Source organism: Lutra lutra, chromosome 8, assembly GCF_902655055.1.
Source record: "Lutra lutra chromosome 8, mLutLut1.2, whole genome shotgun sequence".
Lineage (NCBI taxonomy): Eukaryota > Metazoa > Chordata > Mammalia > Carnivora > Mustelidae > Lutra > Lutra lutra.
Genome location: NC_062285.1, coordinates 37,556,355 through 37,581,905, shown reverse-complemented (window position 1 = coordinate 37,581,905; position 25,551 = coordinate 37,556,355). Strand labels below are relative to the sequence as shown.

Genomic DNA, 25,551 nt, shown 5'->3' with positions numbered 1-25,551 from the left:
TCTCTGCCTGCCTCCCTGCTTACTTGTGATCTCTCTCTCTCTGTCAAATAAATAAATAAAATCTTAAAAAAAAAATTCTATGTGAAACTAAATTTTTCCTTCCTTCAAATTGTTAGATGCTGTACATACTTTTTGATAACTTTTCTTTTTCATGTAATACTATATGATAAACCAGTTTCCATATCCTCAGTTAATGAACTGTATATGGTTGCATAATATTCCATCCAGTAGATAGACCATGTGTAACTTAGCTAGCCACCTGTTGTTATGTCTTTGATTTTTCTCAGCTTGGTTGATGTTAATAGGTAGCAATAATCATGGTTGCTTTTTCTTTGAAGCTAAGCCTGGTACGTCTGTTTTAATTAATTAATTAAAAATACTAAATGTACTAAACTAAATGAACAGTACTAAATGTACTGAACCTTTAAATATGACTGTTCTTTTTTTTTTTTTTTTAAATATTTTATTTATTCATTGGACAGACAGAGATCACAAGTAGGCAGAGAAGCAGGCAGAGAGAGAGGATGAAGCAGGCTCCTTGCTGAGCAGAGAGCCCAATGTGGGGCTCGATCCCAGGACCCTGGGATCATGACCTGAGCCGAAGGCAGAGGCTTTAACCCACTGAGCCACCCAGGTGCCCCAAGACTGTTCTATCTTGATAGTCGTTGCTATTGTGTAACTTAAAGGGTTACCATTCATACAGATGATATAAGTTATGTTCCTAAGTGCAGTGTCACCATAGTCTCCGCCTCCAAAGGATTGCCATTGTGAATTTGTGGATCTTCTTTGTTTGATTTTAGCACCAGAAGGTCAGGCAAATTTTTATGTATGCCTGCCAGATAAAAAAGTTATTTGAGATATTTATAGAATTGTCTATCAAGCATACCTTAACTTACAATGTCCTTTGGTCTCCCCAGGTTTTGCTTCAGATTACCCATTTATTTTAATGCAGGTGGTCCCTAGTTCTATTATCTGTCCCATAAGCAAGTTTATCAAACAACTTACTTTCCCTCTCAGCAATTTATAAAATCTGTCAGGAGCAGTGGACTCCGAGTGTCTTTTTCTAAAGGTCTTATCTCCACTTTCTGTATTGTTCAAATTAAATAGTTTTTAAGATAAAATATAGTGGTGCTCTGATGAAGTTTATTACTTGTTAAATGTTCTTGTCTTCCCCCTAAGAATGCAGTTGTATTTATAATTGAAAGGAATATTAGTGTTCTTTTTTTAAAGATTTTATTTATTTGAGAGAGAACATGAGTGAGAGAGCAGAAGCAGGAGGGAGGGATATAGAGAGAGGCAGACTCACCGCTGAGCAGGGAGTCTGCTGTGGGACTCTAGGACCCTGGGAAGCAGATGCTTAACCAGCTGAGCCACCCAGGCGCCCCTGTTCTTCTGTTTTATAGTAAAGTAATAGAAAGATCAAGTAATTTGCCCAAGATGACATAGCCAGCTAGTTTTTCATTACAGTAATCCATTACTCCATGACTTACATGGTAAGAGAATAGCGCAGTTGAGAAGGAAACTCAACCAAAGAAATAACTGGTTACCAACCAGAATCCTTGCTAGGCTTATTAAAGACCATAAACAGTAATTGCCAATATAGGTATGAAAGCTTTTCACAACCTAAACTGAGTTTAACACCTTGGGTTAGAGTTTCTCATGATATTGTTGTTCTTATGTCATCTCATAACTGGAAACATATGATTGGACAAGTAATACTTTTTTTCTCCTTCCTTCCTTTTTCTTTCTTCCTTCCTTCCTTCCTTTCTTTCTTTCTTTCTTTCTTTCTTTCTTTCTTTCTTTCTTTCTTTCTTTCTTTCTTTCTTTTTATTTGACAGACAGAGATCACAAGTAGGCAGAGAGGCAGGCAGAGAGAGAGGAGGAAGCAGGCTCCCTGCTGAGCAGAGAGCCCGTTGCGGGGCTCGATCCCTTCGACCTGAGCCGAAGGCAGAGGCTTTAACCCACTGAGCCACCCAGGCGCCCCCCTTCCTTCCTTTTTTTCTTTCTCTCTCTTTCTCTTTTTTTAAAAGATGTTATATATTTATTTATTTGACACAGAGAGAGAGAGAGAGAGACAGAGAGACAGAGAGAGAGAGCATATAAGTAAGGGGAACAGTAGAGGGAGAGGGAGAAGCAGACTCTCTGCTGAGCAGGGAGCCTGATGCGGGCTCGATTCCAGAACCCCAGGATCATGACCTGAGCCAGAGGCAGATGCTTAACCAATGAGCCACCCTGGTGCCCCTGGACAAATAATATTTAAAGGCCAATATAAATAGTCTGGGCAGAAACTCATTTTGGTAAATTATAATTGTGCGTAGTTGGGTTTTTTTGCCAGAGCAGAGGGTAGTAGATAAACAGTTATCTAGAAATTAGGGGACTTAGCAAATTTTTCCTTTTTCTATTTTATTAATTACTGTAGTTCTTTTTTGCCCCCGATTACGGAGAGTTCATGCAGACTATACTTCTGCCATTGATATTGGAAGATACCGTTAACAAAGTAGGTAAAGGTCAGAGCCTCTCTGTAATTTGCTCCACATAGTAAGTTGATGCTGATGACTGCTTAGAACAACTGTGGATACATCATCAAAAAATATTATTTAAATGATGTTTAAAGTAGCTAGGTGATTGCAGGAAGTGTTTTGGGATTCCCTGTCCTTAGAACTATATCCTAGAGGAAGTCTCTTTTACCTTTACTCAGTGATTAGAACCTCAAAGGCAGAGTAATCAGTTCCACTTGACTAGGAATAAATCACCCACATTGAAACATGATAGTTCCTGACAACTGGCAAGGCTGATAAAAACCAAAACAAAAGATGTCAAAAAGAAATCTGTGCCAATATGGAATTGGTATGCAGCTTTGATGAATTCCCATGTAGCATGCATTTGGCATTAGTCTTGCTCTGGTTTCATACATTTTTCTCTCTCTTTGTAAAATAAAAATTATACGAGGAGAAAAAGGCTTTATATAATATAATAATTATGTTGTTTCTATTTTTTTTTTAACAACCCAGTTATCAGAGCTATACTATGATTAGAGAAGGAAATGCCATCTTTCTGTAAATAGTTATTTAAAAAAAAATCTTGAATTCTGAGTTCTGCTCTGTGGTAATAAACTGTATATGTAAACCTGGTTGATTCCCCTCCTCCCTATTTATCATCAGGGACAGACATAGAGAATAAGCACCAATTTCTTTGATCTCTACAAAATTATACTCATGCAGAAGTTGAATATACACTAATAGGTACTTCATGATCTCTTTCTGTGTCAGGTGGGGTTTATGGAAAGTAGGAAAAAAGCCCATAGGATTATAAAATATGTCATTTTCTGTAGCAGTCATTAATTTTCAATATGATAAAACAACTAAGAGAAGGAAAATCTTTTTTTTTTTTTTAATAAACATATAATGTATTTTTATCCCCAGGGGTACAGGTCTGTGATTCGCCAGGTTTACACACTTCACAGCACTCACCATAGCACATACCCTCCCCAATATCCATAACCCCACCCCTCCTCTCCCAAACCCCCTCCCCCCAGCAACCCTCAGTTTGTTTTGTGAGATTAAGAGTCATTTATGGTTTGTCTCCCTCCCAATTCCATCTTGTTTCATTCATTCTTCTTCTACCCCCTTAACGCCCCATGTTGCATCTCCACTTCCTCATATCAGGGAGATCATATGATAGTTGTCTTTCTCCGATTGACTTATTTCGCTAAGCATGATACCCTCTAGTTCCATCCACGTCGTCGCAAATGGCATGATTTCATTTCTTTTGATGGCTGCATAGTATTCCATTGTGTATATATACCACATCTTCTTTATCCATTCATCTGTTGATGCACATCTAGGTTCTTTCCATAGTTTGGCTATTGTAGACATTGCTGCTATAAACATTCGGATGCACGTGCCCCTTCAGATCACTACGTTTGTATCTTTAGGGTAAATACCCAGTAGTGCAATTGCTGGGTCATAGGGTAGTTCTATTTTCAACATTTTGAGGATCCTCCATGCTGTTTTCCAGAGTGGTTGCACCAGCTTGCATTCCCACCAACAGTGTAGGAGGGTTCCCCTTTCTCCGCATCCTCGCCAGCATCTGTCATTTCCTGACTTGTTAATTTTAGCCATTCTGACTGGTGTGAGGTGATAGCTCATTGTGGTTTTGATTTGTATTTCCCTGATGCCGAGTGATGTGGAACACTTTTTCATGTGTCTGTTGGCCATCTGGATGTCTTTGCAGAAATGTCTGTTCATGTCTTCTGCCCATTTCTTGATTGGATTATTTGTTCTTTGGGTGTTGAGTTTGCTAAGTTCTTTATAGATTTTGGACACTAGCCCTTTATCTGATATGTCATTTGCAAATATCTTCTCCCATTCTGTCAGTTGTCTTTTGGTTTTGTTAACTGTTTCCTTTGCTGTGCAAAAGCTTTTGATCTTGATAAAATCCCAATAGTTCATTTGTGCCCTTGCTTCCCTTGCCTTTGGCGATGTTCCTAGGAAGATGTTGCTGCGGCCGAGGTCGAAGAGGTTGCTGCCTGTGTTCTCCTCAAGGATTTTGATGGATTCCTTTCTCACATTGAGTCCTTCATCCATTTTGAGTCTATTTTCGTGTGTGGTGTAAGGAAATGGTCCAATTTCATTTTTCTGCACGTGGCTGTCCAATTTTCCCAACACCATTTATTGAAGAGGCTGTCTTTTTTCCATTGGACATTCTTTCCTGCTTTGTCGAAGATGAGTTGACCATAGAGTTGAGGGTCCATTTCTGGGCTCTCTATTCTGTTCCATTGATCTATGTGTCTGTTTTTGTGCCAATACCATGCTGTCTTGATGATGACAGCTTTGTAATAGAGCTTGAAGTCCGGAATTGTGATGCCACCAACTTTGGCTTTCTTTTTCAATATTCCTTTGGCTATTCGAGGTCTTTTCTGGTTCCATATAAATTTTAGGGTTATTTGTTCCATTTCTTTGGGAAAAAAAAAAAAAGGATGGTATTTTGATAGGAATTGCATTAAATATGTAGATTGCTTTAGGTAGCATAGACATTTTCACAATATTTATTCTTCCAATCCAGGAGCATGGAACATTTTTCCATTTCTTTGTGTCTTCCTCAATTTCTTTCATGAGTACTTTATAGTTTTCTGAGTATAGATTCTTAGTCTCTTTGGTTAGGTTTATTCCTAGGTATCTTATAGTTTTGGGTGCAATTGTAAATGGGATTGACTCCTTAATTTCTCTTTCTTCTGTCTTGTTGGTATAGAGAAATGCAACTGATTTCTGGGCTTTGATTTTATATCCTGACACTTTACTGAATTCCTGTATAAGTTCTAGCAGTTTTGGAGTGGAGTCTTTTGGGTTTGAGAAGGAAAATCTTTTAAAATATTTTCCACTGTTTCATTGTCAAGTGCTTTCTAGTCCAAACTAGCTACTTCTTTCTAGTCCTTGGACATCAGGCTACACAGACTGTTTTAATAATACCTTGATACTGAAATCCTGATTATCAAGTGTGTTTGGCTCTGCCCACTAGCTTGAGTGTATTGAGTTTGGGTATATGTTTCTTCCATGGATGATGTACTTTTGCATTTGCAGTGGTTTGGTACCTTCAGCCTTCTTTCTTTGCTTCAGTAAGGGATATGATTTTAGTATAAGTGACCATAGTAAAATGTACTATGTTTATTAGTAAACAGTATTTAAAAATAAGGGATAGTTTATGTAAAGATACTTAAGTCATTTGTATTATTGTCTTTTCTGTTTTTTTTCTTTAATCACAACATATTTATAGCATAGTAAGAGTAGGATTCTAAAGATTGATTACTTAGTAATTATTTCATAGTCTTCTGGTGATGCTTAAATAGTTGTTATATATAAAGTTCTTACAACAATGCCTGACTTAAAAAGAATACTATATATATATTTTTAAGATTTTCTTTATTTATTTGGGGGGGGCAGGAGAGACTGAGTGAGAAGGAGAAGTAGACTCTCTGCTGAGCAGGGAGCCTGATCCGGGGTTCTGTCCCAGGACCCTGGAATCATGACCTGAGCTAAGAGCAGACACTTGGGCGCCTGGGTGGCTCAGTGGGTTAAGCCTCTGCCTTCAGCTCAGGTCATGATCCCAGGGTCCTGGGATCAAGCCCTGCATCCAGCTCTCTGCTCAGCAGGGAGCCTGCTTCCCTTCCTCTCTCTCTCTGCCTGCCTCTCTGCCTAATTGTGATCTCTGTCAAATAAATAAATAAAATCTTAAAAAAAAAATAAAATAAAAGCAGACACTTAACGGACTGAGCCACCCAGGTGCCTCATGAGGATACAGTGTTCTTTTTAAATGTTAGTTATCACCACCTCCTCCTCGCCACCACAGCCATTATTATTATTGTTAGATTGTTATTTTAGGGATTTTGTGATTTCTGTTCCCACAAAATGGAGAGGGTTCCCCCCCACCCCGATAGCCCAAGCATATTTAAAGGAGTATTTTCCCATTTAACATGATTCCAAATCATTTTTATTGTTCACATTCAAGTATGTATGCAATCGATCCAGTTTTTTCCTTGGATATTATATTCAAAGCTTTTTGTAAGTTTTTTATTTTAGATCCTGTGGATAATTGAATTTAATATAGAAATAGGAAACTGTATATTTTATAGAAATTGCACAGTAAGTACTGAAATACCATGATATGACACTATTGGGGTGATCAGCTTTTACATCATCAACACTAGTTTAGAGCATGATTTTTGAATCACAACCACAGTGAGGATGTTTAACGGCAGCTCTCAGTAGGGCTCATGTTATCCATCATGTTGCTAGGTAAACTAAAAGAGAAGAGTTTTGTACACCGTCCTCCTCCCACATACCACACACAGCATCTTTAGCGTTTATTCAGTGCTTATGTGGCTAGTTTGCACAGAACGGTGGCTATTTCAGGTCTTCCTTGCTGATGGCAGCTTGCCCAAAGGAGGCAATTTTACTGTCCACTGTCCTTCATTTTGTCAGTTCTTTTCACTATGGAATGTTTATTCCTCCTCTTTAGACGTGAATAGCCATCCTTTTCCTCCCCTCCAGCTCAACAATCTGTTTAGACAGCTGGGTAATTGAAAAAGAATATTGCTTAGGGAGAACTTGTTAATGGGGATTTTACCAAGTTTAGCAGCTTCTGCACCTGAGTATTTTATGAAAAGTTTTTGCCTGCAAAGAAGAATGGATTCCTTTAATAGTGTGACTACATAGAAATTGTATGATTGGTATTGTTAGCAGTTTATCTTAATTTCTTTCTTAGATGCTGATGATGGTGGGGGGGGAAGAAGGGTGTTCTCCTTATGATGCATGTAAGGGCTATTTGTGTATTAGGTGGGCTTGTACAACAAAATCTCTGTTTTCTTGTATGTAAAACTTGGTTGGGTCTTTGAAATTTTATTTGAAATAATGGCTCTTGTATTCCTCTTTCTTGACAAGAAAGTCTAATTAGCAGTGTGATTTTATCTTTTCTTTGCTTAATAAGGCTTATATGTTAGCAACTGGAATGACATGTGTAGCTGGTTGAACATGTAAACAGCAGGACATTACGTTCTCTGTGTATATGGAGTATTAGATTTTTGATTGGCAAAATTCTCTTTACTGGTTGTGAGTTTACCTAAGGATTGATCCACATGAGATGCTAATAGAAGTGTCTGATTAAATGAAGACTAATGATTTTCTTCTGTGATGGTGTTTTCTCTGACAGCAGCTTTTGAACTTTCAGTGGCATTGAAAAGACTGGAGCCCATTTCAGGCATTTTAGTGGTTTACGTGTATGATTATTTCATTGTTAAAGAATAAAAATCTAAGCCTTATACAGCATTTATGATATCTTAGTCTAAAGTTACCATATCCTTTAGCATAGCTTATTTTTTCTGCTAGTGGAATTCTTATTTATTCTAGAGAGAGACTTTTCTCTTTCCCTATAGAATGAGGCAGTTCCTTAATGAGCTTATATTAAATTGATTAGGTGCAGAAAGTTACCTGAATGTTGTATATAGACTTCTGTTTTGTTTGACGTTTTTATTAAATTCTGGTTAGTTAACATATAGTGTAATATTTTCAGGAATAGAATTTAGTAGTTTATCACTTACATATGACATGCAGTGCTTATCATGATAAGTGCCCTCCTTAATACCCATCATCCATTTAGCCCATCCCCCCACCCACCTCCCCTCTATTAACCATCAGTTTATTTATTGTAGTTAAAAGTCTCTTTTATGGTTTGCCATTCTCTTTCTCTTTTTTCCTTTCCCCTATGACTATCTGTTTTGTTTCTTAAATTTCACATATGAGTGAAATCACATGGTATTTGTCTTCCTCTGACTAACTTATTTCTCTTAGCATAATACACTCTAGCTCTGTCCACAACATTGCCAATGGCAAGATTTTATTCTTTTTGAAGGCTGAATAATATTCCAGTGTGTGCGTGTGCACGTGCGTGTGTGTGTACACCACATCTTCTTTATCCATTCATTAGATGATGGACATATGAGTTCTTTCCATAATTTGGCTATTGTAGATAATGCTGCTATAAACATCAGAATGTGTGTGCCCCTTCAAATCAGTACTTTTGTATCTTTTGGGTAAATACCTAGTAGTGTAGTAGCTGGATTGGGGGATAGTTCTATTTTTAACTTTTTGAGGAACCTTCATACTGTTGTCCAGAGTGGCTGCACCAGTTTGCATTCCCACCAACAGTGTAAGAGGGTTTCCCTTTTTCTGCATCTGCTGTTTTTATGTTGTTAATTTTAGCCACTCTGACAGGTGTAAGATGGTATCCTATTGTGGTTTCGATTTGTAGTTCCCTGATGATGAGTGATATTGAGCGCCTTTTTATGTGTCTCTTAGCCAGTATCTAGACTTCTTTTGTTGTTCCATTCTTGGCAGGAGTTTATGTGTATGCCTAAATACAGTTTCTAGAAGTCTAAGCTTATATATTATTCATTTACTGATTAATGAACTGATACTTATTATACACCTAGTGTATGCCACATATGAGGGGCAGGATCCAGTCTACTTGTAGAGACATGTATCAAAGAATTACAATATGGTCAGGGATTAGTGTTATAATGTAGATGAGATAAATAGAGATAAAGGTGGTAAACGTATAGATAGATGAAAGAATGGAGAGAGTCTGTGTATGTATATGTAACATGTATATGTGTGATTGAGTATAAAGAGCATTTTATTCTCAAGGAGATCTTTTCAAAGGAGATAATATTTATGTTGCTTTTTGAAAACCATGTAAAATAAACCAGCTCGCTCTAATATTAGTTTAAGAGTGGACTAATTTATATCTCTGCTTGATTTTTCTCTATAGTACTTATCTCTAGCTTACATACTGTGTTTATTTCATTCATTTAATGTCTGCTGTACTAGGATGTTACCTCTTTGAGGATAGGGATTTTTGTCTGTTTTGATTACTTCTATATTCTCAACACTGAGAAAAGTTTCTGGCACATAGCAAGAGCTCAAGTATGTGTTGAATGAATGAATGAAGTTTGTGAGATCTACAGTAATTGCCTTATTTTCTTTTAGTTTATTAAGACTATCTCGCTACAATTCCTTCATGTTTTTTTTTCTCAGTGTTTTTCATTATATGTACTTTAACCTCCCACGATAACATCCTGTCTCTATAATGTTTCTCAAACCAACCCTTTTTTTTCCATCTCTCTTAGCTCATTTAATCTTCAGTATCTCTTGGGGGATTGATAAACTCTAATTATTTTCCATGTCTCTATACAAGTCCCTTAAATTTTTTTCTCCAGAACCATCAGAATTATCTGTCTAAAATGCAGAACTTACCAGATCATTTCTTTGCTTAAATATACCTAATGGTTCCCATCTGTCTAGAATAAAATTTGTGCTCTTTAGATTGCACACAGACCATCCATAGCTTGGTATTCAGCTACATAATGGTGAGTTCTCTTACCATCTTATAATAAAACACGGTCTATTCATTTTTCTTTGTACCCAATAGTGCCTTGCAATATAATAAAGAATTTGGTAAATACCTCCTTGAGTAAATGAATGCATATAGATGTGTATGAAGGAATGAATATCTACAATAAGGAATTTCATTGAAAATGTTTCATGTTTAGATAAAAGGTGATATAAAATATATTTTTACACTAGCATTTAAGAACAGTTTTTCTTTATAGAGCTGATTTGTCTTTCTTACTATCTTGCTGTAATCCTCAATTCACTGTGAAGTGATTTACAGTGTCATTATTGAAGTTATCCCATTTCTCTTGTCTTTCCTATCTTTCCACTCTCAATCCCATCTCTAAATGTTGGCTCTTTTCTCTCTAGCTACTTTCCTTATTTTTTGAGAGATTTATATATATGCATATATGTCCATAGCTACATGTTTGTCTTTTCTGTGTTCTGGCTCTAAATTCTATCTTTTAAATTTTGCATTCAGTTTGGATACCCTTAGTATTAAATTATTTCTGTGGAACACACATTCAGAGACAACCCTGATCTATTTCCAACGTAAAATGATTTTTATTGTGACTATTTGTATTTCTCTTAATTTCCTTTTTCTCCCCACACATAGATTGAAAATCTTCAAGAGCAACTTAGAGATAAGGAAAAGCAAATGAGCAGCTTGAAAGAACGGGTCAAATCCTTGCAGGCTGACACTACCAACACCGACACTGCCTTGACAACTTTGGAGGAGGCCCTTGCAGAGAAAGTGAGTAACTGGTTTGGACCCTTTGTAGACACATTTGCTCTTCTTTCTCATTAATGTTAAATTTCTCTAGTAATGAGACTTGGATTTAAAAGGCAGAAGAAATCCCTTAGGGCAAAAGAGAAAAGAGTTTTCTGTACTATTGCTGTTGTAGATAGTATAAAGGGATAGAAAAGCCATTTTGTTTTTGTCAACTTAAGCATCTGTTGCTAGGCAAGATGGATTTCGCACTGGAGGGTAGTGGCTGGAAGTTTTCCCCTCTCCTTTCCTTCTTCTTTTCTTCCTCTTTTTTCTTCTTTTAATAGATATATTAAATATCTATTAATGTAAATATTAAATATTAATAGAGGGGGGTAGGGGCAGAGGGAGAGGGAGAAATAAACTCAAGCTGAGCTAGGAGCCTGATGGAGGGCTCCATCTCACCATCCTGAGATCATAACCAGAGTGGAAACCAAGAGTCAGACTCTTAACCAGTTGTGCCACCCAGGTGCCCGCAGTGGCTGAAATTTCTAAAGACTAAGCCATAAGTTCCCACATACTGTCTCCTGAATGAAAAGAAAAGTACTTTTTATTTATCTCATCTGTTAGAATGTGGGGATGTGGAAATATCAGACATTGACCATTAGGAAGCAGTATATAATTAATTCTCCTTTACTGTACCATGGTGGTACCTAATAAAATCTGGGATTTTAGTTATTAACAGAAACACACTTGTTGTTTTTCTAGTCTTGGCCTAGCTACTTCATTTTGCGTTTGTGAGCAAACCTAATTTTTCAGGAATGGTTGACATAATAAAGAAGTGGCCAAGCCAGTTAGTTGTTAATGTCTTAGAAGGAGGTTTAAGGAATCTTGGTGGGGCATTGTAATTGGATTTTTTTAAAGGAATAGGGTCACTGTTCCTTAAGTCTCTTGGACTCGCAATGCTTCAGGCTATGTGCCAGGGATCAAGGCTTGATCCCTGGATATAGTCAGAAATAATAACCAGAAATATACTTAAATTGCTTCAACTTTCAGACTTACCAAGTATCTGTTGACAGAAGTTTTTTTTTTTTTTTAAAGATTTTATTTATTTATTTGACAGAGAGAGATCACAAGCAGGCAGAGAGGCAGGTAGAGAGAGAGGAGGAAGCAGGCTCCCTGCTGAGCAGAGAGCCCGATGCGGGGCTCGATCCCAGGACCCTGAGATCATGACCTGAGCCGAAGGCAGCGGCTTAACCCACTGAGCCACCCAGGTGCCCCTGTTGACAGAAGTTTTAATGGACTGTCCTTCCACCCTTTTTAAAAAAAGATTATTTATTTATTTATTTGAGAGAGAGATAGAAAACCGAGAAAGCAGGGGAAGGGTGAGGGTGGGAGGGACAGAAGGAGAGAGACAAGCAGTCTCCCCACTGAGCAGGGAGCCCAATGTGGGACTCGATCCCAGGACCCTGGGATCATTACCTGCGCTGATGGCAGACACTTAATTGACTGAGCCACCCAGGTGCCCCGTCTTATCCCCCGCCCCTTTTTTATGCTTTAATTCAACATATCATAATCTCCCAAATCTCTTCCCTTTTTGGTATGCAAATTGTGAGTTGTTTCTATTGTCTGTGGGCAACATGTGAATTACATATAAAAAATATGTGTTATTTATCACTCTTAGGTGTGTGTGTGTGTGTGTGTGTTAACTTTTTGTTACTGGGAATTGAATAGAGGGGATTTTTCCAAAAGGTTACTTTAAGGACTTCTAATACTATTTGAGATTATAGGAAAAGAAACCTAGGGGAATCAAAAGAGCAAAGCTACATCTTTGTTATTGCAAGAGAGGTAGGAAGGGTGAATTCCTTGAAAAGTTGATTATTAACAGCTTATCCCTGTCTTTTGAATGGAGCATGAAAATGTGAAATTTTATCAGCTGAAAGCTGAATTAGGGTCATATAATATAAGTTGAAAGGAATTTTCTTACATATTGATGTGTTCTCTCATCAGGAGCGGACAATTGAACGCTTAAAGGAGCAGCGGGACAGAGATGAACGAGAGAAGCAAGAGGAAATTGATAACTACAAAAAAGATCTTAAAGACTTGAAAGAAAAAGTCAGCTTATTGCAAGGCGACCTCTCAGAAAAAGAGGTTAAGATCACCAAAATAGAATGATTTGGTTTGCTTAGTGCATTGTATGTATATGTTGTTGGTGTTTACATAATGCAGAAAAAATGTATTTGATAGAAGATTTTCCTTATATTCTTATAGCAGGGCTTTTCAGAAGACATTAAGGGGAATTTTGGGAAGCTCTGCAGAGACATAATAGATTGGATCATTCATTTCCTAAGTCTTTAGCTTTTTCAATATGTTGTAAGTTGGTTTCTTATTCGTTAATGACATTTTTATAGATCCTAACATAACTGAAGCTATCACACATGGAAATGCTATGCTAATGTAAGAAGGGTGATGAACGAAAGTTTATGTAACGGAGGGCTGTGTATTTATAATATCTCTTAAAGTGCATCTCAGTATTGGCAGAGAAATCATAAGTAATTGCTGACTAATTAGGTTACTTAGCATATTTTGGTCTTGCTTTTGGAAGGTCCTGTTAATGTGACCCAAATAGTAAAAAATACTGCCTGTGATCATGTAATAATGCCTGAGCTTTAGGGGCACTCTTGGATTTTATTTCTAGTTATCTTTAAGACAGTTCATGGAAATTTAAGTTTCTAGTGGAACTTTCCTTTTAAGAGGGAAAAGTATTTTATATTTAAGTCAGTGTAGCTACTGCAGTAACTAGTAGTGAGTACTACTGCTAATGACTAGTTTCATTCATGGAACTTGATCTACTTCCATTTATTTTATGGGAATGGATATGTATTGATAGAACTCTTTAAATCACGGTTCAGTTGGTATTTCTTGGGAATTAAGCTTACTTTAGTTAGGACTCAAAAGCTGAAGCTGACACTGTTTTACATTTCATGAATGTTCTTGAAATGGAAGTGTCAGTATATAGTAATAAAGAGCAACTACAAGCCACCAAGATAATACATTTTAAAATTTACATTTCCATTTTGTTTATACTGAGTATTTATTCTAGACGTGTTTTGCTTCTTTCAGGCTTCACTCTTGGATCTGAAAGAGCATGCTTCTTCGCTGGCTTCCTCAGGACTGAAAAAGGACTCACGGCTTAAGACACTGGAGATTGCTTTGGAACAGAAGAAGGAGGAGTGTCTGAAAATGGAATCACAATTGAAAAAGGTTAAAGAAAATTTTTCCACTTTTCTTGCTTTGCTTTAAATAAGAACGTAGTAGAGAGCTCTGTAGTGTTCAATGTGTAATAAGTTGCCAATGGTGTAATATTCCCCCATAGTTCAAAATATCATTTATACCTTCATCAGTTCTCTTAATGTTCTTGTCTTGTTTGATTTTACTACTGAGAATCCTCAAAATCTTAGAGAATTGACAGATCAGAGAAAGATTAAAAAAATGCAGCCCCTTTATGGACAAAGTATAAGACAGTGTAAAAATCTTAATTTTCTGATATGTTCCTTCCATTAGCATTAAGCCTCCTAGAAGGAGGTAATTTAGCAATGATAGTCACCCATGCTGGCAAGTATTAGGATGTGGGACATATATTTGTTTTCCATTTTTTTGATTTTTTTCCCTCTAAGATTTATATGACAGTTTATAGTTTTAAAAACACTTTCATATTTTTAATCTCTGAGCTGCCAACTCTGAGCAGTTTATAGTTACAGTTTGAGCAGTTACATTAACTGAGGCCAGTTCAGTTGGCCTCAACTATTGAGGCCAACTCAATATTAATGACTAATGAGAAAGGGTGCAGCCTAGTCTCGACACTTTAAGTCTTGTTCTCCTTCCATATATTGGGTGTATTCAGCATGATACTCTTACACGTAGGGTATGTCAGAAGTAAAATCATGTTTAAAATCAATAATCACCCAGTACATTACTGTCATTACTTTAAAGTGTTACCTTTTGGGTGAAAGAAAAAGAAAGAAAGAAAATCTAATATCTTAAAGTTACTCGTGAATAAGTAGGAGAATTCTATTTGTGAGATTGCATATTTTGATTATGACCAATTCAGATTTGATGGCTGGCTATTTTTCCTCACTGAAAAGGTGGAGGTAATTTTTTATTTTATACCTGAATATCAAAGATGAAGCTGCTTATATGTATTTTATGTAATAGAGGACTATCGAGAGTGGTATTATTCATTAATATCCTAACTCCCTTGTTCGTGACAATCCCACATTTTCTTCTGTTTGTTTATTTTTAACCTCTTTGTTACCATAGTCTCTTATATCTTGGACTTTATATTTAGGCTTATGAGAAAAATTAAAGTTATCTTTGGGTAGAGGAGGTTGTTGGCTTTCCTCTACTTTGATTTATTTATCTTACTAATGGCCAGTTTTCTTTTCATATTTTCCCTTGTTTCATTCTGGATTATTGTTTCTTTCATTTTAATTCATTAGTGATGTTTTCCTATTATACTACTTCCACAATGCCCAACTCCAATAGGGAGGTTGTTACTTTAGTTTTCCATATGTTTCATTTGTTTTGTGCTTTTTCTCCCCTCTTTTAATTGAGCATTTTATATAATTCCATTTTCTTGTTCCTTTTAGCATATCAGTTATATTTCTTAATTCTTCTCAAGTGATTACCCTAGAGTTTGCCATATACATTTTTGACTTATCCTCCAACTTTATTGAGATATAATTAGCAACTAAAAATTGTATATATTTAAGGTGTACAACATGATGATTTGTGTATACATTGTGAAGTGATGACCACAGTCAAACTAGTTAACACATTTATTACTTCATATATTACTATTTTATATTACTTTTTATTAGCAAATTTCAAGTATACAATACAGTATTAGTAAGTATGGTCACCATCCTAAATGTTAAATTCCCGGAGCTTATTGATCTTACAACTGAAAATTTGTACCCTTCCTTTGACCAGCATGTCCTCACTTTTCCACCCTCCAGCTCCTGACAACCACCATTCTATTTTGCTTCTATAAATTCCACTTTTTTAGATTCTACATATAAGTGAGATCATGTAGTATTTGTCTTTCTGTGTTTAGCTTAATTTCACTTAGCATAATGTCCCCCATATTCATTCATGTTGTCACATATGGCAGGATTTCCTTTATTTTTATGATTAAATAATATTTCAGTATACACACACACACACATTGTATTTCCCTTATCCATTTATCTAGTGATGGACACTTAGATTCTTTCAGTATTTGGCTCTTGTGAGTAATGCTGCAATGAGCATGAGAGTGTAGGTATCTCTTTGAGATAGTGATTTCATTTCCTTTGGTTGCTGGATCACATAGTAGCTCCATTTAAGAATTTCTGAGGAGGTGTCGTCATACTATTTTCATAATGGCTTTATGAATTTGCATTCGCACCCAACAGGGTACAAGAGTTCCTTTTTCTTCATACTCTTCCCAACTCTTATTTCTAGTCTTTTTTTTTTTTTTTTTAAAGATTTTACTTATATATTGGACAGAGAGAAATCACAAGTTGGCAGAGAGGCAGGCAGAGAGAGGGGGGGAAGCAGGTTCCCTGCCAAGCGGAAAGCCCCATGTGGGGCTCGATCCCAGGACCATGAGATCGTGACCTGAGCTGAAAGAGGCTTAACCCACTGAGCCACCCAGCCACCCATCTAGTCTTTTTGATGACTTTTAGACATTCTAACAGATGTTAGTTGTTATCTCTCTATAGTTTTGATTTGCATTTCCTTGATGGTTAGTGATGTTGAGCTACTACTTTTCATGTACCTCTTGGCCATTGGTCTGTCTTCTTTGGAAGAGTTATCTATCTGTTCAGGTCCTTCACCCATTTTAAGATTTTATTTATTTATTTGACAGATCACAAGTAGGCAGAGAGGCAGGCAGAGAGGAGGAAGCAGGCTCCCTGCTGAGCAGACAGCCTGATGCGGGGCTCCATCCCAGGACCCTTGGATCATGGCCTGAGCCGAAGGCAGAGGCTTTAACCCACTGAGCCACCCAGGCGCCCCACCTTCACCCATTTTAATGGGATTATTTGTATTATTTGTATCTGTGCTATTAAGTTGTATGAGTTCCTTACATATTTTGAATACTAACCCCCTGTCAGCTATAAGGTTTACAAATATTTTCTCCCATTCCGTAGGTTGCCTTTTTATTTTGTTGATAGTTTTCTTTGCTGTATAGAAGCTTTTTAGTTGGATGCAGTCTACCTGTTTTTGCTTTTGTTTTCTGTGCTTTTGGTGTCATATCAAAAAAAAATGCTGTAAACATTTTTAATCTAAATTCATTTTCAAAAAATGTTATCCCAATATATGTGTCATGCAGGTACATACAGCAGAATACTTCCAGCTCCTTCCTTCCTTTCCTGATGACACTGTTATCATTCATTTCATTTATCCATGTACAATAATCACCCAGTACATTACTGTTATTACTTGAAAGTATTACCTTTCAAGTAATTCTAGATGAAGAATAAGAATAATAAAAAAATGTAGTTTTAGCTTTATTCCTTCTCCAGTTCTCTTTTTTTATATATATGTGAGTTTCTGACCTATATAATTTATTTCTGCCTGAAAACTTTTTTTTTTTTTTTTTGAGAGAGAGAGAGAGAGAGAGAGAGTGCGAAAGCACATGAGTTGGGGGGTAGCAGAGGGAGAGCAAGACTCTTAAGTAGGCTGCACTCCCAGAGCATGGCTCCATCTCACAACCCTGAGATCATGACCTGAGCCAAAATCAAGAGTCAGATGCTTAATCAACTGAACCACCCAGGTACCCTCTGAAGAATTTCTTTTAATATATTTTTGCAGGGTAGGTCTCCTGGCTATGAATTTCTTAGTTTTTATTTGTTTAAGAAAATCTCTACTTCTTGTTCACTTTTGAGAGATAACAACACTGGACATGGGTTTCTAGATTGGTGGGGTTTTTTCTGTGTAACACTTTAAAGGTTTCACTCTGCTTTCTTCTTAAGTGATTTCTTTTTTTTTTTTAAGATTTTATTTATTTATTTGACAGAGAGAAATCACAAGTAGACGGAGAGGAAGGCAGAGAGAGAGAGAGAGAGAGAGGGAAGCAGGCTTCTTGCTGAGCAGAGAGCCCGATGTGGGACTCGATCCCAGGACCCTGAGATCATGACCTGAGCCGAAGGCAGCGGCTTAACCCACTGAGCCACCCAGACGCCCCATTTCTGATGAGAAGTCTACTGTAGTTCTTAACATTGTTGTTCTATAGACAAGGTGTTTTTTCCCCCTCTGACTTCTTTTAAGCTTTTTTGTCTTTCATTTTCTGCATTTTTAATATGGTGTGTCTGTGTATAGATGTATAGAATTTATATTGCTTGGTGTTCTGAACTTCCTGATTTGGTGTGTATCCATAATTTTGGAAAATTCTCAGCCATTATTAATTACAATATTTCTTCTTCTTTCTTTTCCTTTTCATATTCCAATTATGTGTATGTTGCACATTCTGAAATTGCTCCATAGTTCCTAAATGTTCTGTACTGTTCTTTTTATTATTTTTTTTTCTCTTTTCGTTTTATTTTGGGAAATCCCTCCCTCCCTATGTCTGTCTGTCTTTCTTTCTTCCTTCCTTCCTTTCTTTCATTAAGACTTTATTTATTTGATAGAGAGCACAAGCAGAAGGGGATGGGGCAGAGGGAGAGGGGTGAGCAAACTCCTTGCTGAGCAGGGAACCTAATGTGGGGCTCAATCCCAGAACTCTGAGATCATGACCTGAGCTGCAGCCAGACACTCAACTGACCACCCAGGCGCCTCCATTTTGGGAAGTTTCTGTTGACTTGTCTTTAAGCTTACTGATTCTTTCTTCAACCATATCCAGTCTACTAAAGGGTCCATGAAAGGCATTAATTTTTCTTGTGTTTTTTATACCTAGAATTTCCTTTTGAGTCTTTCTTAGAGTGTCCACCTCTCTGATTGTATTACCCATCTATTTTTGATATTGCCTACTTTCCCCCTTAGAGACCTTAACTGTTAATCAGTTATTTTAAATTTCATGTCTGATTAATTCCAACATCATTGTCAGATATCTGAGTCAGGTTCTTATGTTTCCTCTGTCTTTTCAGACTGTGTCTTTTCTTTTAGCACACCTTATAATTTTTTTGTTGAAAGACAGGTATGTTGTATTAGATAGTGGGTAAATAGGCCTATGTGTAAGGTTTTAATCTGGCTAGGAGTTGAGCTATATTTAATGTTTGCTGTAGCTGTAGGTGCCAAAGGCTTCAAATTCCTCTAGTATTCTCATCTCTGTTACTTAGGGTTTCTCTCTTCAGAAAGAGTTTGCATCTTGTAGCTCTTTCAGCTGTTACCCTTTGTTATTATACTGGAGCCCTATTGGTGTGGTAGTAAGATGTGGGGGAAGATAAACTTTCTATAGTCTTGTGATTAAGTCTTTGGTCTTTTATGAGCCTCTGTCCCTGGCTGTGACCTTCACAAAGGTTTTCCCCCTTAGCTAGAGGGCGTAGAATGGGAGAAATGCCTATCTGCCAGGTGGGATTAAACTCTGTTAAAATCTTTGCTCCTGGAGACTCTGCGTTTCGGTAGAGGATAGGTTGGGCATATTTCACAATTACTGCTGCCCACAGCCTTACCAGAACCCAAAGGGATTTCTGTCAATTCTTCACTTTGAGAACCTGGTGGGGTTTCTGGATGTAAAGTCCATTAAAATAAGGTGAGTTTGCCCTAAAACTGCGGCTTCTAGGACTGTCATGCTCACTGTCATGCTCATCCACACTCAGCCTCTAGTAATTCCTCAAAGTCACCATTGAAGTGTTCCTACCAACAGCTTTGCTCTAGGTGGGTAGATCTCAACTATGACTCTTTTGATTTTGAAGATGTAGTTTGCCCTTTGACCTTAGTTCTCTGATGGGTCCCAGAAAAGTAATTGATTTTCAGTTTTTTAACTTTTTCTTATTTTAAAAATGGTAGTGATGGGGCACCGGGTGGCTCAGTGGGTTAAATCCTCTGCCTTCAGCTCAGGTCATGATCCCAGGGTCCTGGGATCGAGCCCCACATCCAGCTCTCCGCTTGGTGGGGAGTCTGCTTCCCCGCCCCCTCTCTGCCTGCCTCTTTGCCTACTTGTGATCTCTCTCTCTGTCAAATAAATAATAAAATCTTTAAAAAAAATGGTAGTCATCACTACTACTAAGTCATCACTTACAGACTTTTTACCTGTTGGAGCTGAAGTTACAGCAGTTTTTCATATGGAGCAGGCCTATACATTCTTGTTTCATGAAGGTATATATGTGAATTTTGCTATTTAGAATAACATCTAAAACCTAAAATAAAAATAGAATTATTGCCTATATCTGGGAATCAACTTTAGTTTTATTAACTAACACATAAATATTTATGAAATCAGTAGGTTACCTATCTCAGGGAATTTGAAATTGTATCACAGAGGTCAAATTAACAACATACATGGCTATTTATTTATTTATTGGCGGGGTGCATATCTGTATGACTCTGGGGAGGGGTGGAGGAAGAGGGAAATAAACAGACTCCCTGCTGAGCAGGGGGCCTGATGCAGGGCTTGACCCAGGACCCTGAGATCACAACCTGAGCTGAAATCAAGAGTTGGAGGCGCAAGTGACTGAGCCACCCAGGCGCCCTCAGTACACGTCTCACATAGCTTTTTTAGTTCTACTAGATGTCAAATGAACTTGACTATTTTGTATTATCAGGCCTAGGATTGTGTTGTCTTTGTTTTCTATATTAGCGTCTGTTTTGTTTTGTTTTATAGCTTATTTGTAGATTTATTTATTTTTGTTTGTTTTTTTTATATAGAAACTTTTATTTTTTGTTTGTGGGAACTTTTAAGATTTACTCTCTCAGCAGTTTGCAAATTGAACAGTATTGTTAACCATAGTCACCATGCTGTGTAGTACATTCTGAGAACTTACTGGTTTATAATTGGAAGTTTATACTCTTTGACCACTTTGATCCATTTCACATACTCCTCTCCCTGCCCAGGTAACCAACCATCTGTTCTCTATTTGTCTGAGTTCAATTGTTTAGATTCCATATATAAGTGAGAGCATATAATATTTCTCTTTCTCTGACATACTTCATTTTGCCTAATACCCTGAAGCTTCATCCATGTTGTTAGAAATGGAAGGAATTCCTTCTTTTTTAATGGGTTAATAGTATTCCATTCTGTATATGTACCGTGACTTCTTTACCCATTCATCCATCAGTGGATGTTTAGGTTGACTCCTGTCTTAGCTACTATAAATAATGCTGCAGTGAATATGGGAGTACAGATAATCTTTTCAATAGTGATTTTGTTTCCTTTGGATGTGTACTCTGAAGCAGAATTCCTGGATCATATGGTAGTTCTGTTTTGAACTTTTTGAGGAAGCTTCATACTGTTTTCCATTTCCACCAATAGTGTATAAGAGTTCTCTTTTCTGTACATCCCCACCATACTTATTTCTCTTTCTCTCTCTCTTTTTTTTTTTTTTTTGTCAAACTATTCCAAAAAATAGAGAAGGAAGGAAAACTTCCAAATTCATTCTATGAGGCCAGCATTACCCTGATACCAAAACCAGATAAAGACTCCATGAAGAAAGAGAACTACAGGCCAGTATCCCTGATGAACATGGATGCAGAAATTCTTAATAAAACACTAGCAAACCACACAACAGTGCATTAAAAAAAAACATTCACCCAGTCAAGTAGCATTTATTCCTGGTTTGCAGGGGTGGTTCAGCATTCACAAATCAATCAATGTGATACACAACGTTAACAAAAAGAACAATATGATCAATTGAGTAGATGGAGAAAAAGCATTTGACAAAGTATAACATCCATTCATGAATAAAAAGCCTTAACAAAGTACATCTAGAGGGAGTATACCTCAGTGTAATAAAGGCTTATACAAAAATCCTACAGCTTATATTATCCTCAGTGAGGAAAAACAGAGAGCTTTTCCTCTTCTACAGTCAGGAATAAGACATAGATGTCTACACTCACTGCAGTTCTTTAACGTAGCACTGGAAGTAGTAGCTGTAGCAATCAGACAACAAAAAGAAAAAAAGGCATCCAAACTGGTAAGAAAGAAGTCAGACTTTCGCTATCTGCAGATCATGTGATAGTTCGTGTAGAAAATCTGAGACTCCATGAAAAAACTGCTAGAACTGATCAATGAATTCAGTAAAGTCTCAAGGATACAAAATAAACGTTGAGAAATCTGTTGTATTTCTATACACCAATAATGAAGCAACAGAAAGAGAAATTAAGGAATCCGTCCTATTTATAGTTGTACCGACAACAGTTAAGATCCTTAGGAATGAACCCATGACACAAAGAAATGGGAAGACATCCCATACTTATGGATTGGAAGAACAACTATTGTTAGAACATCTGTACTACCCAAAGCAATCTATACATTTAATGCAGTGCCTATGAAAATACCACCAGCAGGGTCACCTGGGTGGCTCAGGTGGTTAAGCATCTGCTTTCAGCTCAAGTCATGATCCCAGGATCATGTTATTGAGCCCTACAGGGGGCTCTCGGCTCAGCAGGGAGAGGGTCTGACTCTTCCTCTCCCTTCACCCCTCCCCACCTTTGTGGTCTTTCTCTCTCAAATAAAGAAATAAAATATTTAAAAAAAAATACCACCAGCATTTTTCACAGAACTAGAACAAACAGTCCTACAATTTGTATAGAATCATGAAAGATCGCAAATAGCCAAAGCAGTCTTGAAACAGAAAAGCAAAGCTGGAAGCATCACAATTCTGGACTTAAAGTTCTGTTACAAGGCTATAGTGATCAAAACAGTATGGTACTAGCACAAAAGTAGAACAGAATAGAAATGGAACAGAAATACTTCTAGCTTAGGAATTTATATCCTGTATGTGTATTTCCATATTTTATGCCTTCAGCATGAGATGATAACCTCAGAATTATTAAGGAAAGCCTTGAAATTGAACTTCTGAGTTACTAGAACTGTAAAAAATGCTGAATTCTTTTTTTTTCCTCTGGGGAGGGGGGGAAATAGCTCTTTCTGGAGGATTTTGTTGTTGCAAGTTTTTAAAAATACATATTTTTATCTTTTACTTTTCATTCTCTTTCTTGTTCTTTTCTTACACCATACCATTTCCTTCTATGTTTTTTTCTTCTTTTCTTACTGACACTTTCCCCCGCTTTAGGATCCTGAAATAGTATTAAGCCCCCCGTTGAGACCAGTAAGTGAGGTGACAGAGTAGTGCCAGAAAGCCCTGGTTGGTGTTTTTTCTGTATTTTGTATGAGTGGTTTTTTACTACTCTGTAGAAAATGAACACACTTCACTTTCTCTATCCCTTCCTCAAGTAGGAACTCTATAGATTTTTAAAAAATGACTCCTTTCTAAAGAATATTGGGAAAGTTTTTATAAGATCAAAATTTTCTCCCAGGCTTGGGAAGTGTTTGCTTTTCTGCTGCTTTTGCATTGTTCTATTCTTAAATGAGTTCATTCGTTCATTAGGGCTGCCTCTCTTTCCTCTAGATTTTACTCTGTTGTGGCTTTTAACCATACCAGTTTAGGTTAGAATTTTGCTGACACATTAAAATACATGTCTGCCAGTGGAGTCATTTTTAAAGGCCACTGTTAGTAACTGGATTTTCCTAACTGATTAAACCTGAAACAAAAGATGTTGGTAAAGGTTTTGATCTTAGAAGTACAACTTTTGCTTTGACAAAGCATTAGCCCAATTTATGGGAACATTTCTCTTTTACTTAAGGTATTTTGCATCAGTGCTTTCTGAAGTATTTCCTAGCAATATATATGTACCCCTTTAATATATTTTTTAAAGATTTTATTTATTTATTTGACAGAGAGACAGCAAGAGAGGGAACACAAACGGGGAGTGGGAGAGGGAGAAGCATGCTTCCCGCAGAGCAGGGTAGTCATACATGTATGAATATGAATATTTCATTAATACATAAGCATGATTCATACATGCTTGGTAAAGCAGTATAAGGAAAAGGGAAGGGAAGTAAGGGTCAAGTGGGAATTAGAGCCCAGCCTTGACATTGGTTATAGTAACATCAACAGTGAATCTCTGGCAATGCCTTTTTGAGGGAGATCAGTAACAGATGAATAGCAGTCTAATGGCTTGTCTGAATGTCTCACTTAGACTAAAAAAAAACGTGTCTTGTCATATGATTTTTGGCCTAATATTCAGATATGTACAGTAGTACATCTAAACACAAATCCATTTGAAATCCATGATAATTATTTCTCAAATTATTACTAATATTTTGTCTATGTAATATTTAAGCAGGGAAAAACTTCATAAATTGAAGACTAGCTATTAGATATTTGATAATTCTCTATTTAAATTGAAATACAGATGGTCCTTTGGGACATGGTTTGCCTGCTGCCACTATATATGTCTGATAGTATTTGAACACTTTTCTTTGAAGGCACATGAGGCAACACTGGAAGCCAGAGCCAGTCCAGAGATGAGTGACCGAATACAGCAGTTGGAGAGAGAGATTGCCAGGTATAAAGATGAATCTAGCAAGGCCCAGGCAGAAGTTGACCGCCTCTTGGAAATCTTGAAGGAAGTGGAAAATGAGAAGAATGACAAAGATAAGAAGATTGCAGAGTTGGAAAGGTAAGGATAGGCAAGCTGAATGGTGGATTTACTATGTTCGAAAGGTTAAAGTATGGTTTTAAAACTATACTTCTGGGGGCATACTTGTTCGGTATATCTGCCTCTTGGACTTTAGGTTCTTGTATTATTATTTTTATTAACTTTTTATTCCGAGTCATTGTAAATTTATTGCTGCAGCATCTGAAAGGCAACAACAAATGGGGATATATTAAGAAGTTGTGGACATCAGCATCATTGATTGGAAAGTAAGAAAGTATTCATCAGTGGAGAAGTTAAACTTTTCTACCAGCTAATCATGAGAGTGCAAGTAGCTACTTGCTTTTTAATTACTTTATTATCCACAGAGCAAATGAACCTCAAGTTCAGGGAGGTAATATTTTTTCATTGGCTTAGATTTTTTTTATTGAGCCCAATGCTCCTTTTGGCTGTGAATTTTTAGACTTTACACAGTTCGTATTGTGGAGAAGCCGGCTGTTACATCAGTCCCTAGGTCAAATTTAGAAGAAGAGACATTTTGAGGATAATTTAAGTGACTTGGATATGATTTTTATGGGTCTTGACTTTGAATTCTTCAAAATGAGCTGTGTTTACAGATCTAGCCCTACAGCTTTCTTGGAATCTATCTTTCTTTCTTTCATAATTAGGGTGTTTTATACTAAAGATTAAGTAAATGCCTTTTGATCTCTTCTTTTACAGCATGTATTTAACATAAATTTATAAGTACATAGAAGTAGTTCTTCTAGTAGAACTTCATTAATCGCCTATATTCTTCTAAATAGAGACAACAGTGACAGAATGAAGTCATTAACCTATGTGGCTTCTTGGAGCTGATTCTTAGGAATATTTTATTTTCATGTTCTTGAAGATTGGGAAATAAGAAACGACTTTCATAAGTTGTTTATTAAGTTTAAAATTTTTGGGTGACTGGGAGATTTGATAATCCCCCGTGGAATTGATTTTTCTATTATTCTGTTCCCAAGAAACTAAAACAATAAAGTCTAACCCTCACAATTTTTCTTCACTATACTGATTGCATACTCATGAGATTCCTCTTACTTTTGGTATTAACTCTATTCATATTTACTGGTTCTGGATAAGACGAATGGATAGAATCTTTAGATCAGAATTAAAAATTACCCGTCTTAAAATGAGATTATTCATTTTATTTTTGTATGCCCTTTTTGTATGCCCTTTTGTATGGGCATTTTTGTATGCCCATTTTTGTATGCCCTT

General features: G+C 36.8%; 1 protein-coding gene across 9 annotated transcripts in view; it reads left to right on the top strand.

The window, feature by feature from the left end:
• Nucleotides 1–25,551, top strand: part of ERC1 (ELKS/RAB6-interacting/CAST family member 1) — a 559,355-nt gene that overhangs the window by 168,419 nt on the left and 365,385 nt on the right. For all 9 annotated transcript variants that reach the window (XM_047740148.1, XM_047740147.1, XM_047740146.1 and 6 more), the window contains 4 exons: nt 10,561–10,698; nt 12,664–12,804; nt 13,777–13,917; nt 24,125–24,318. In XM_047740148.1, the coding sequence (XP_047596104.1) occupies nt 10,561–10,698; nt 12,664–12,804; nt 13,777–13,917; nt 24,125–24,318 (614 nt within the window). The remainder of the gene's footprint in view (nt 1–10,560; nt 10,699–12,663; nt 12,805–13,776; nt 13,918–24,124; nt 24,319–25,551) is intronic.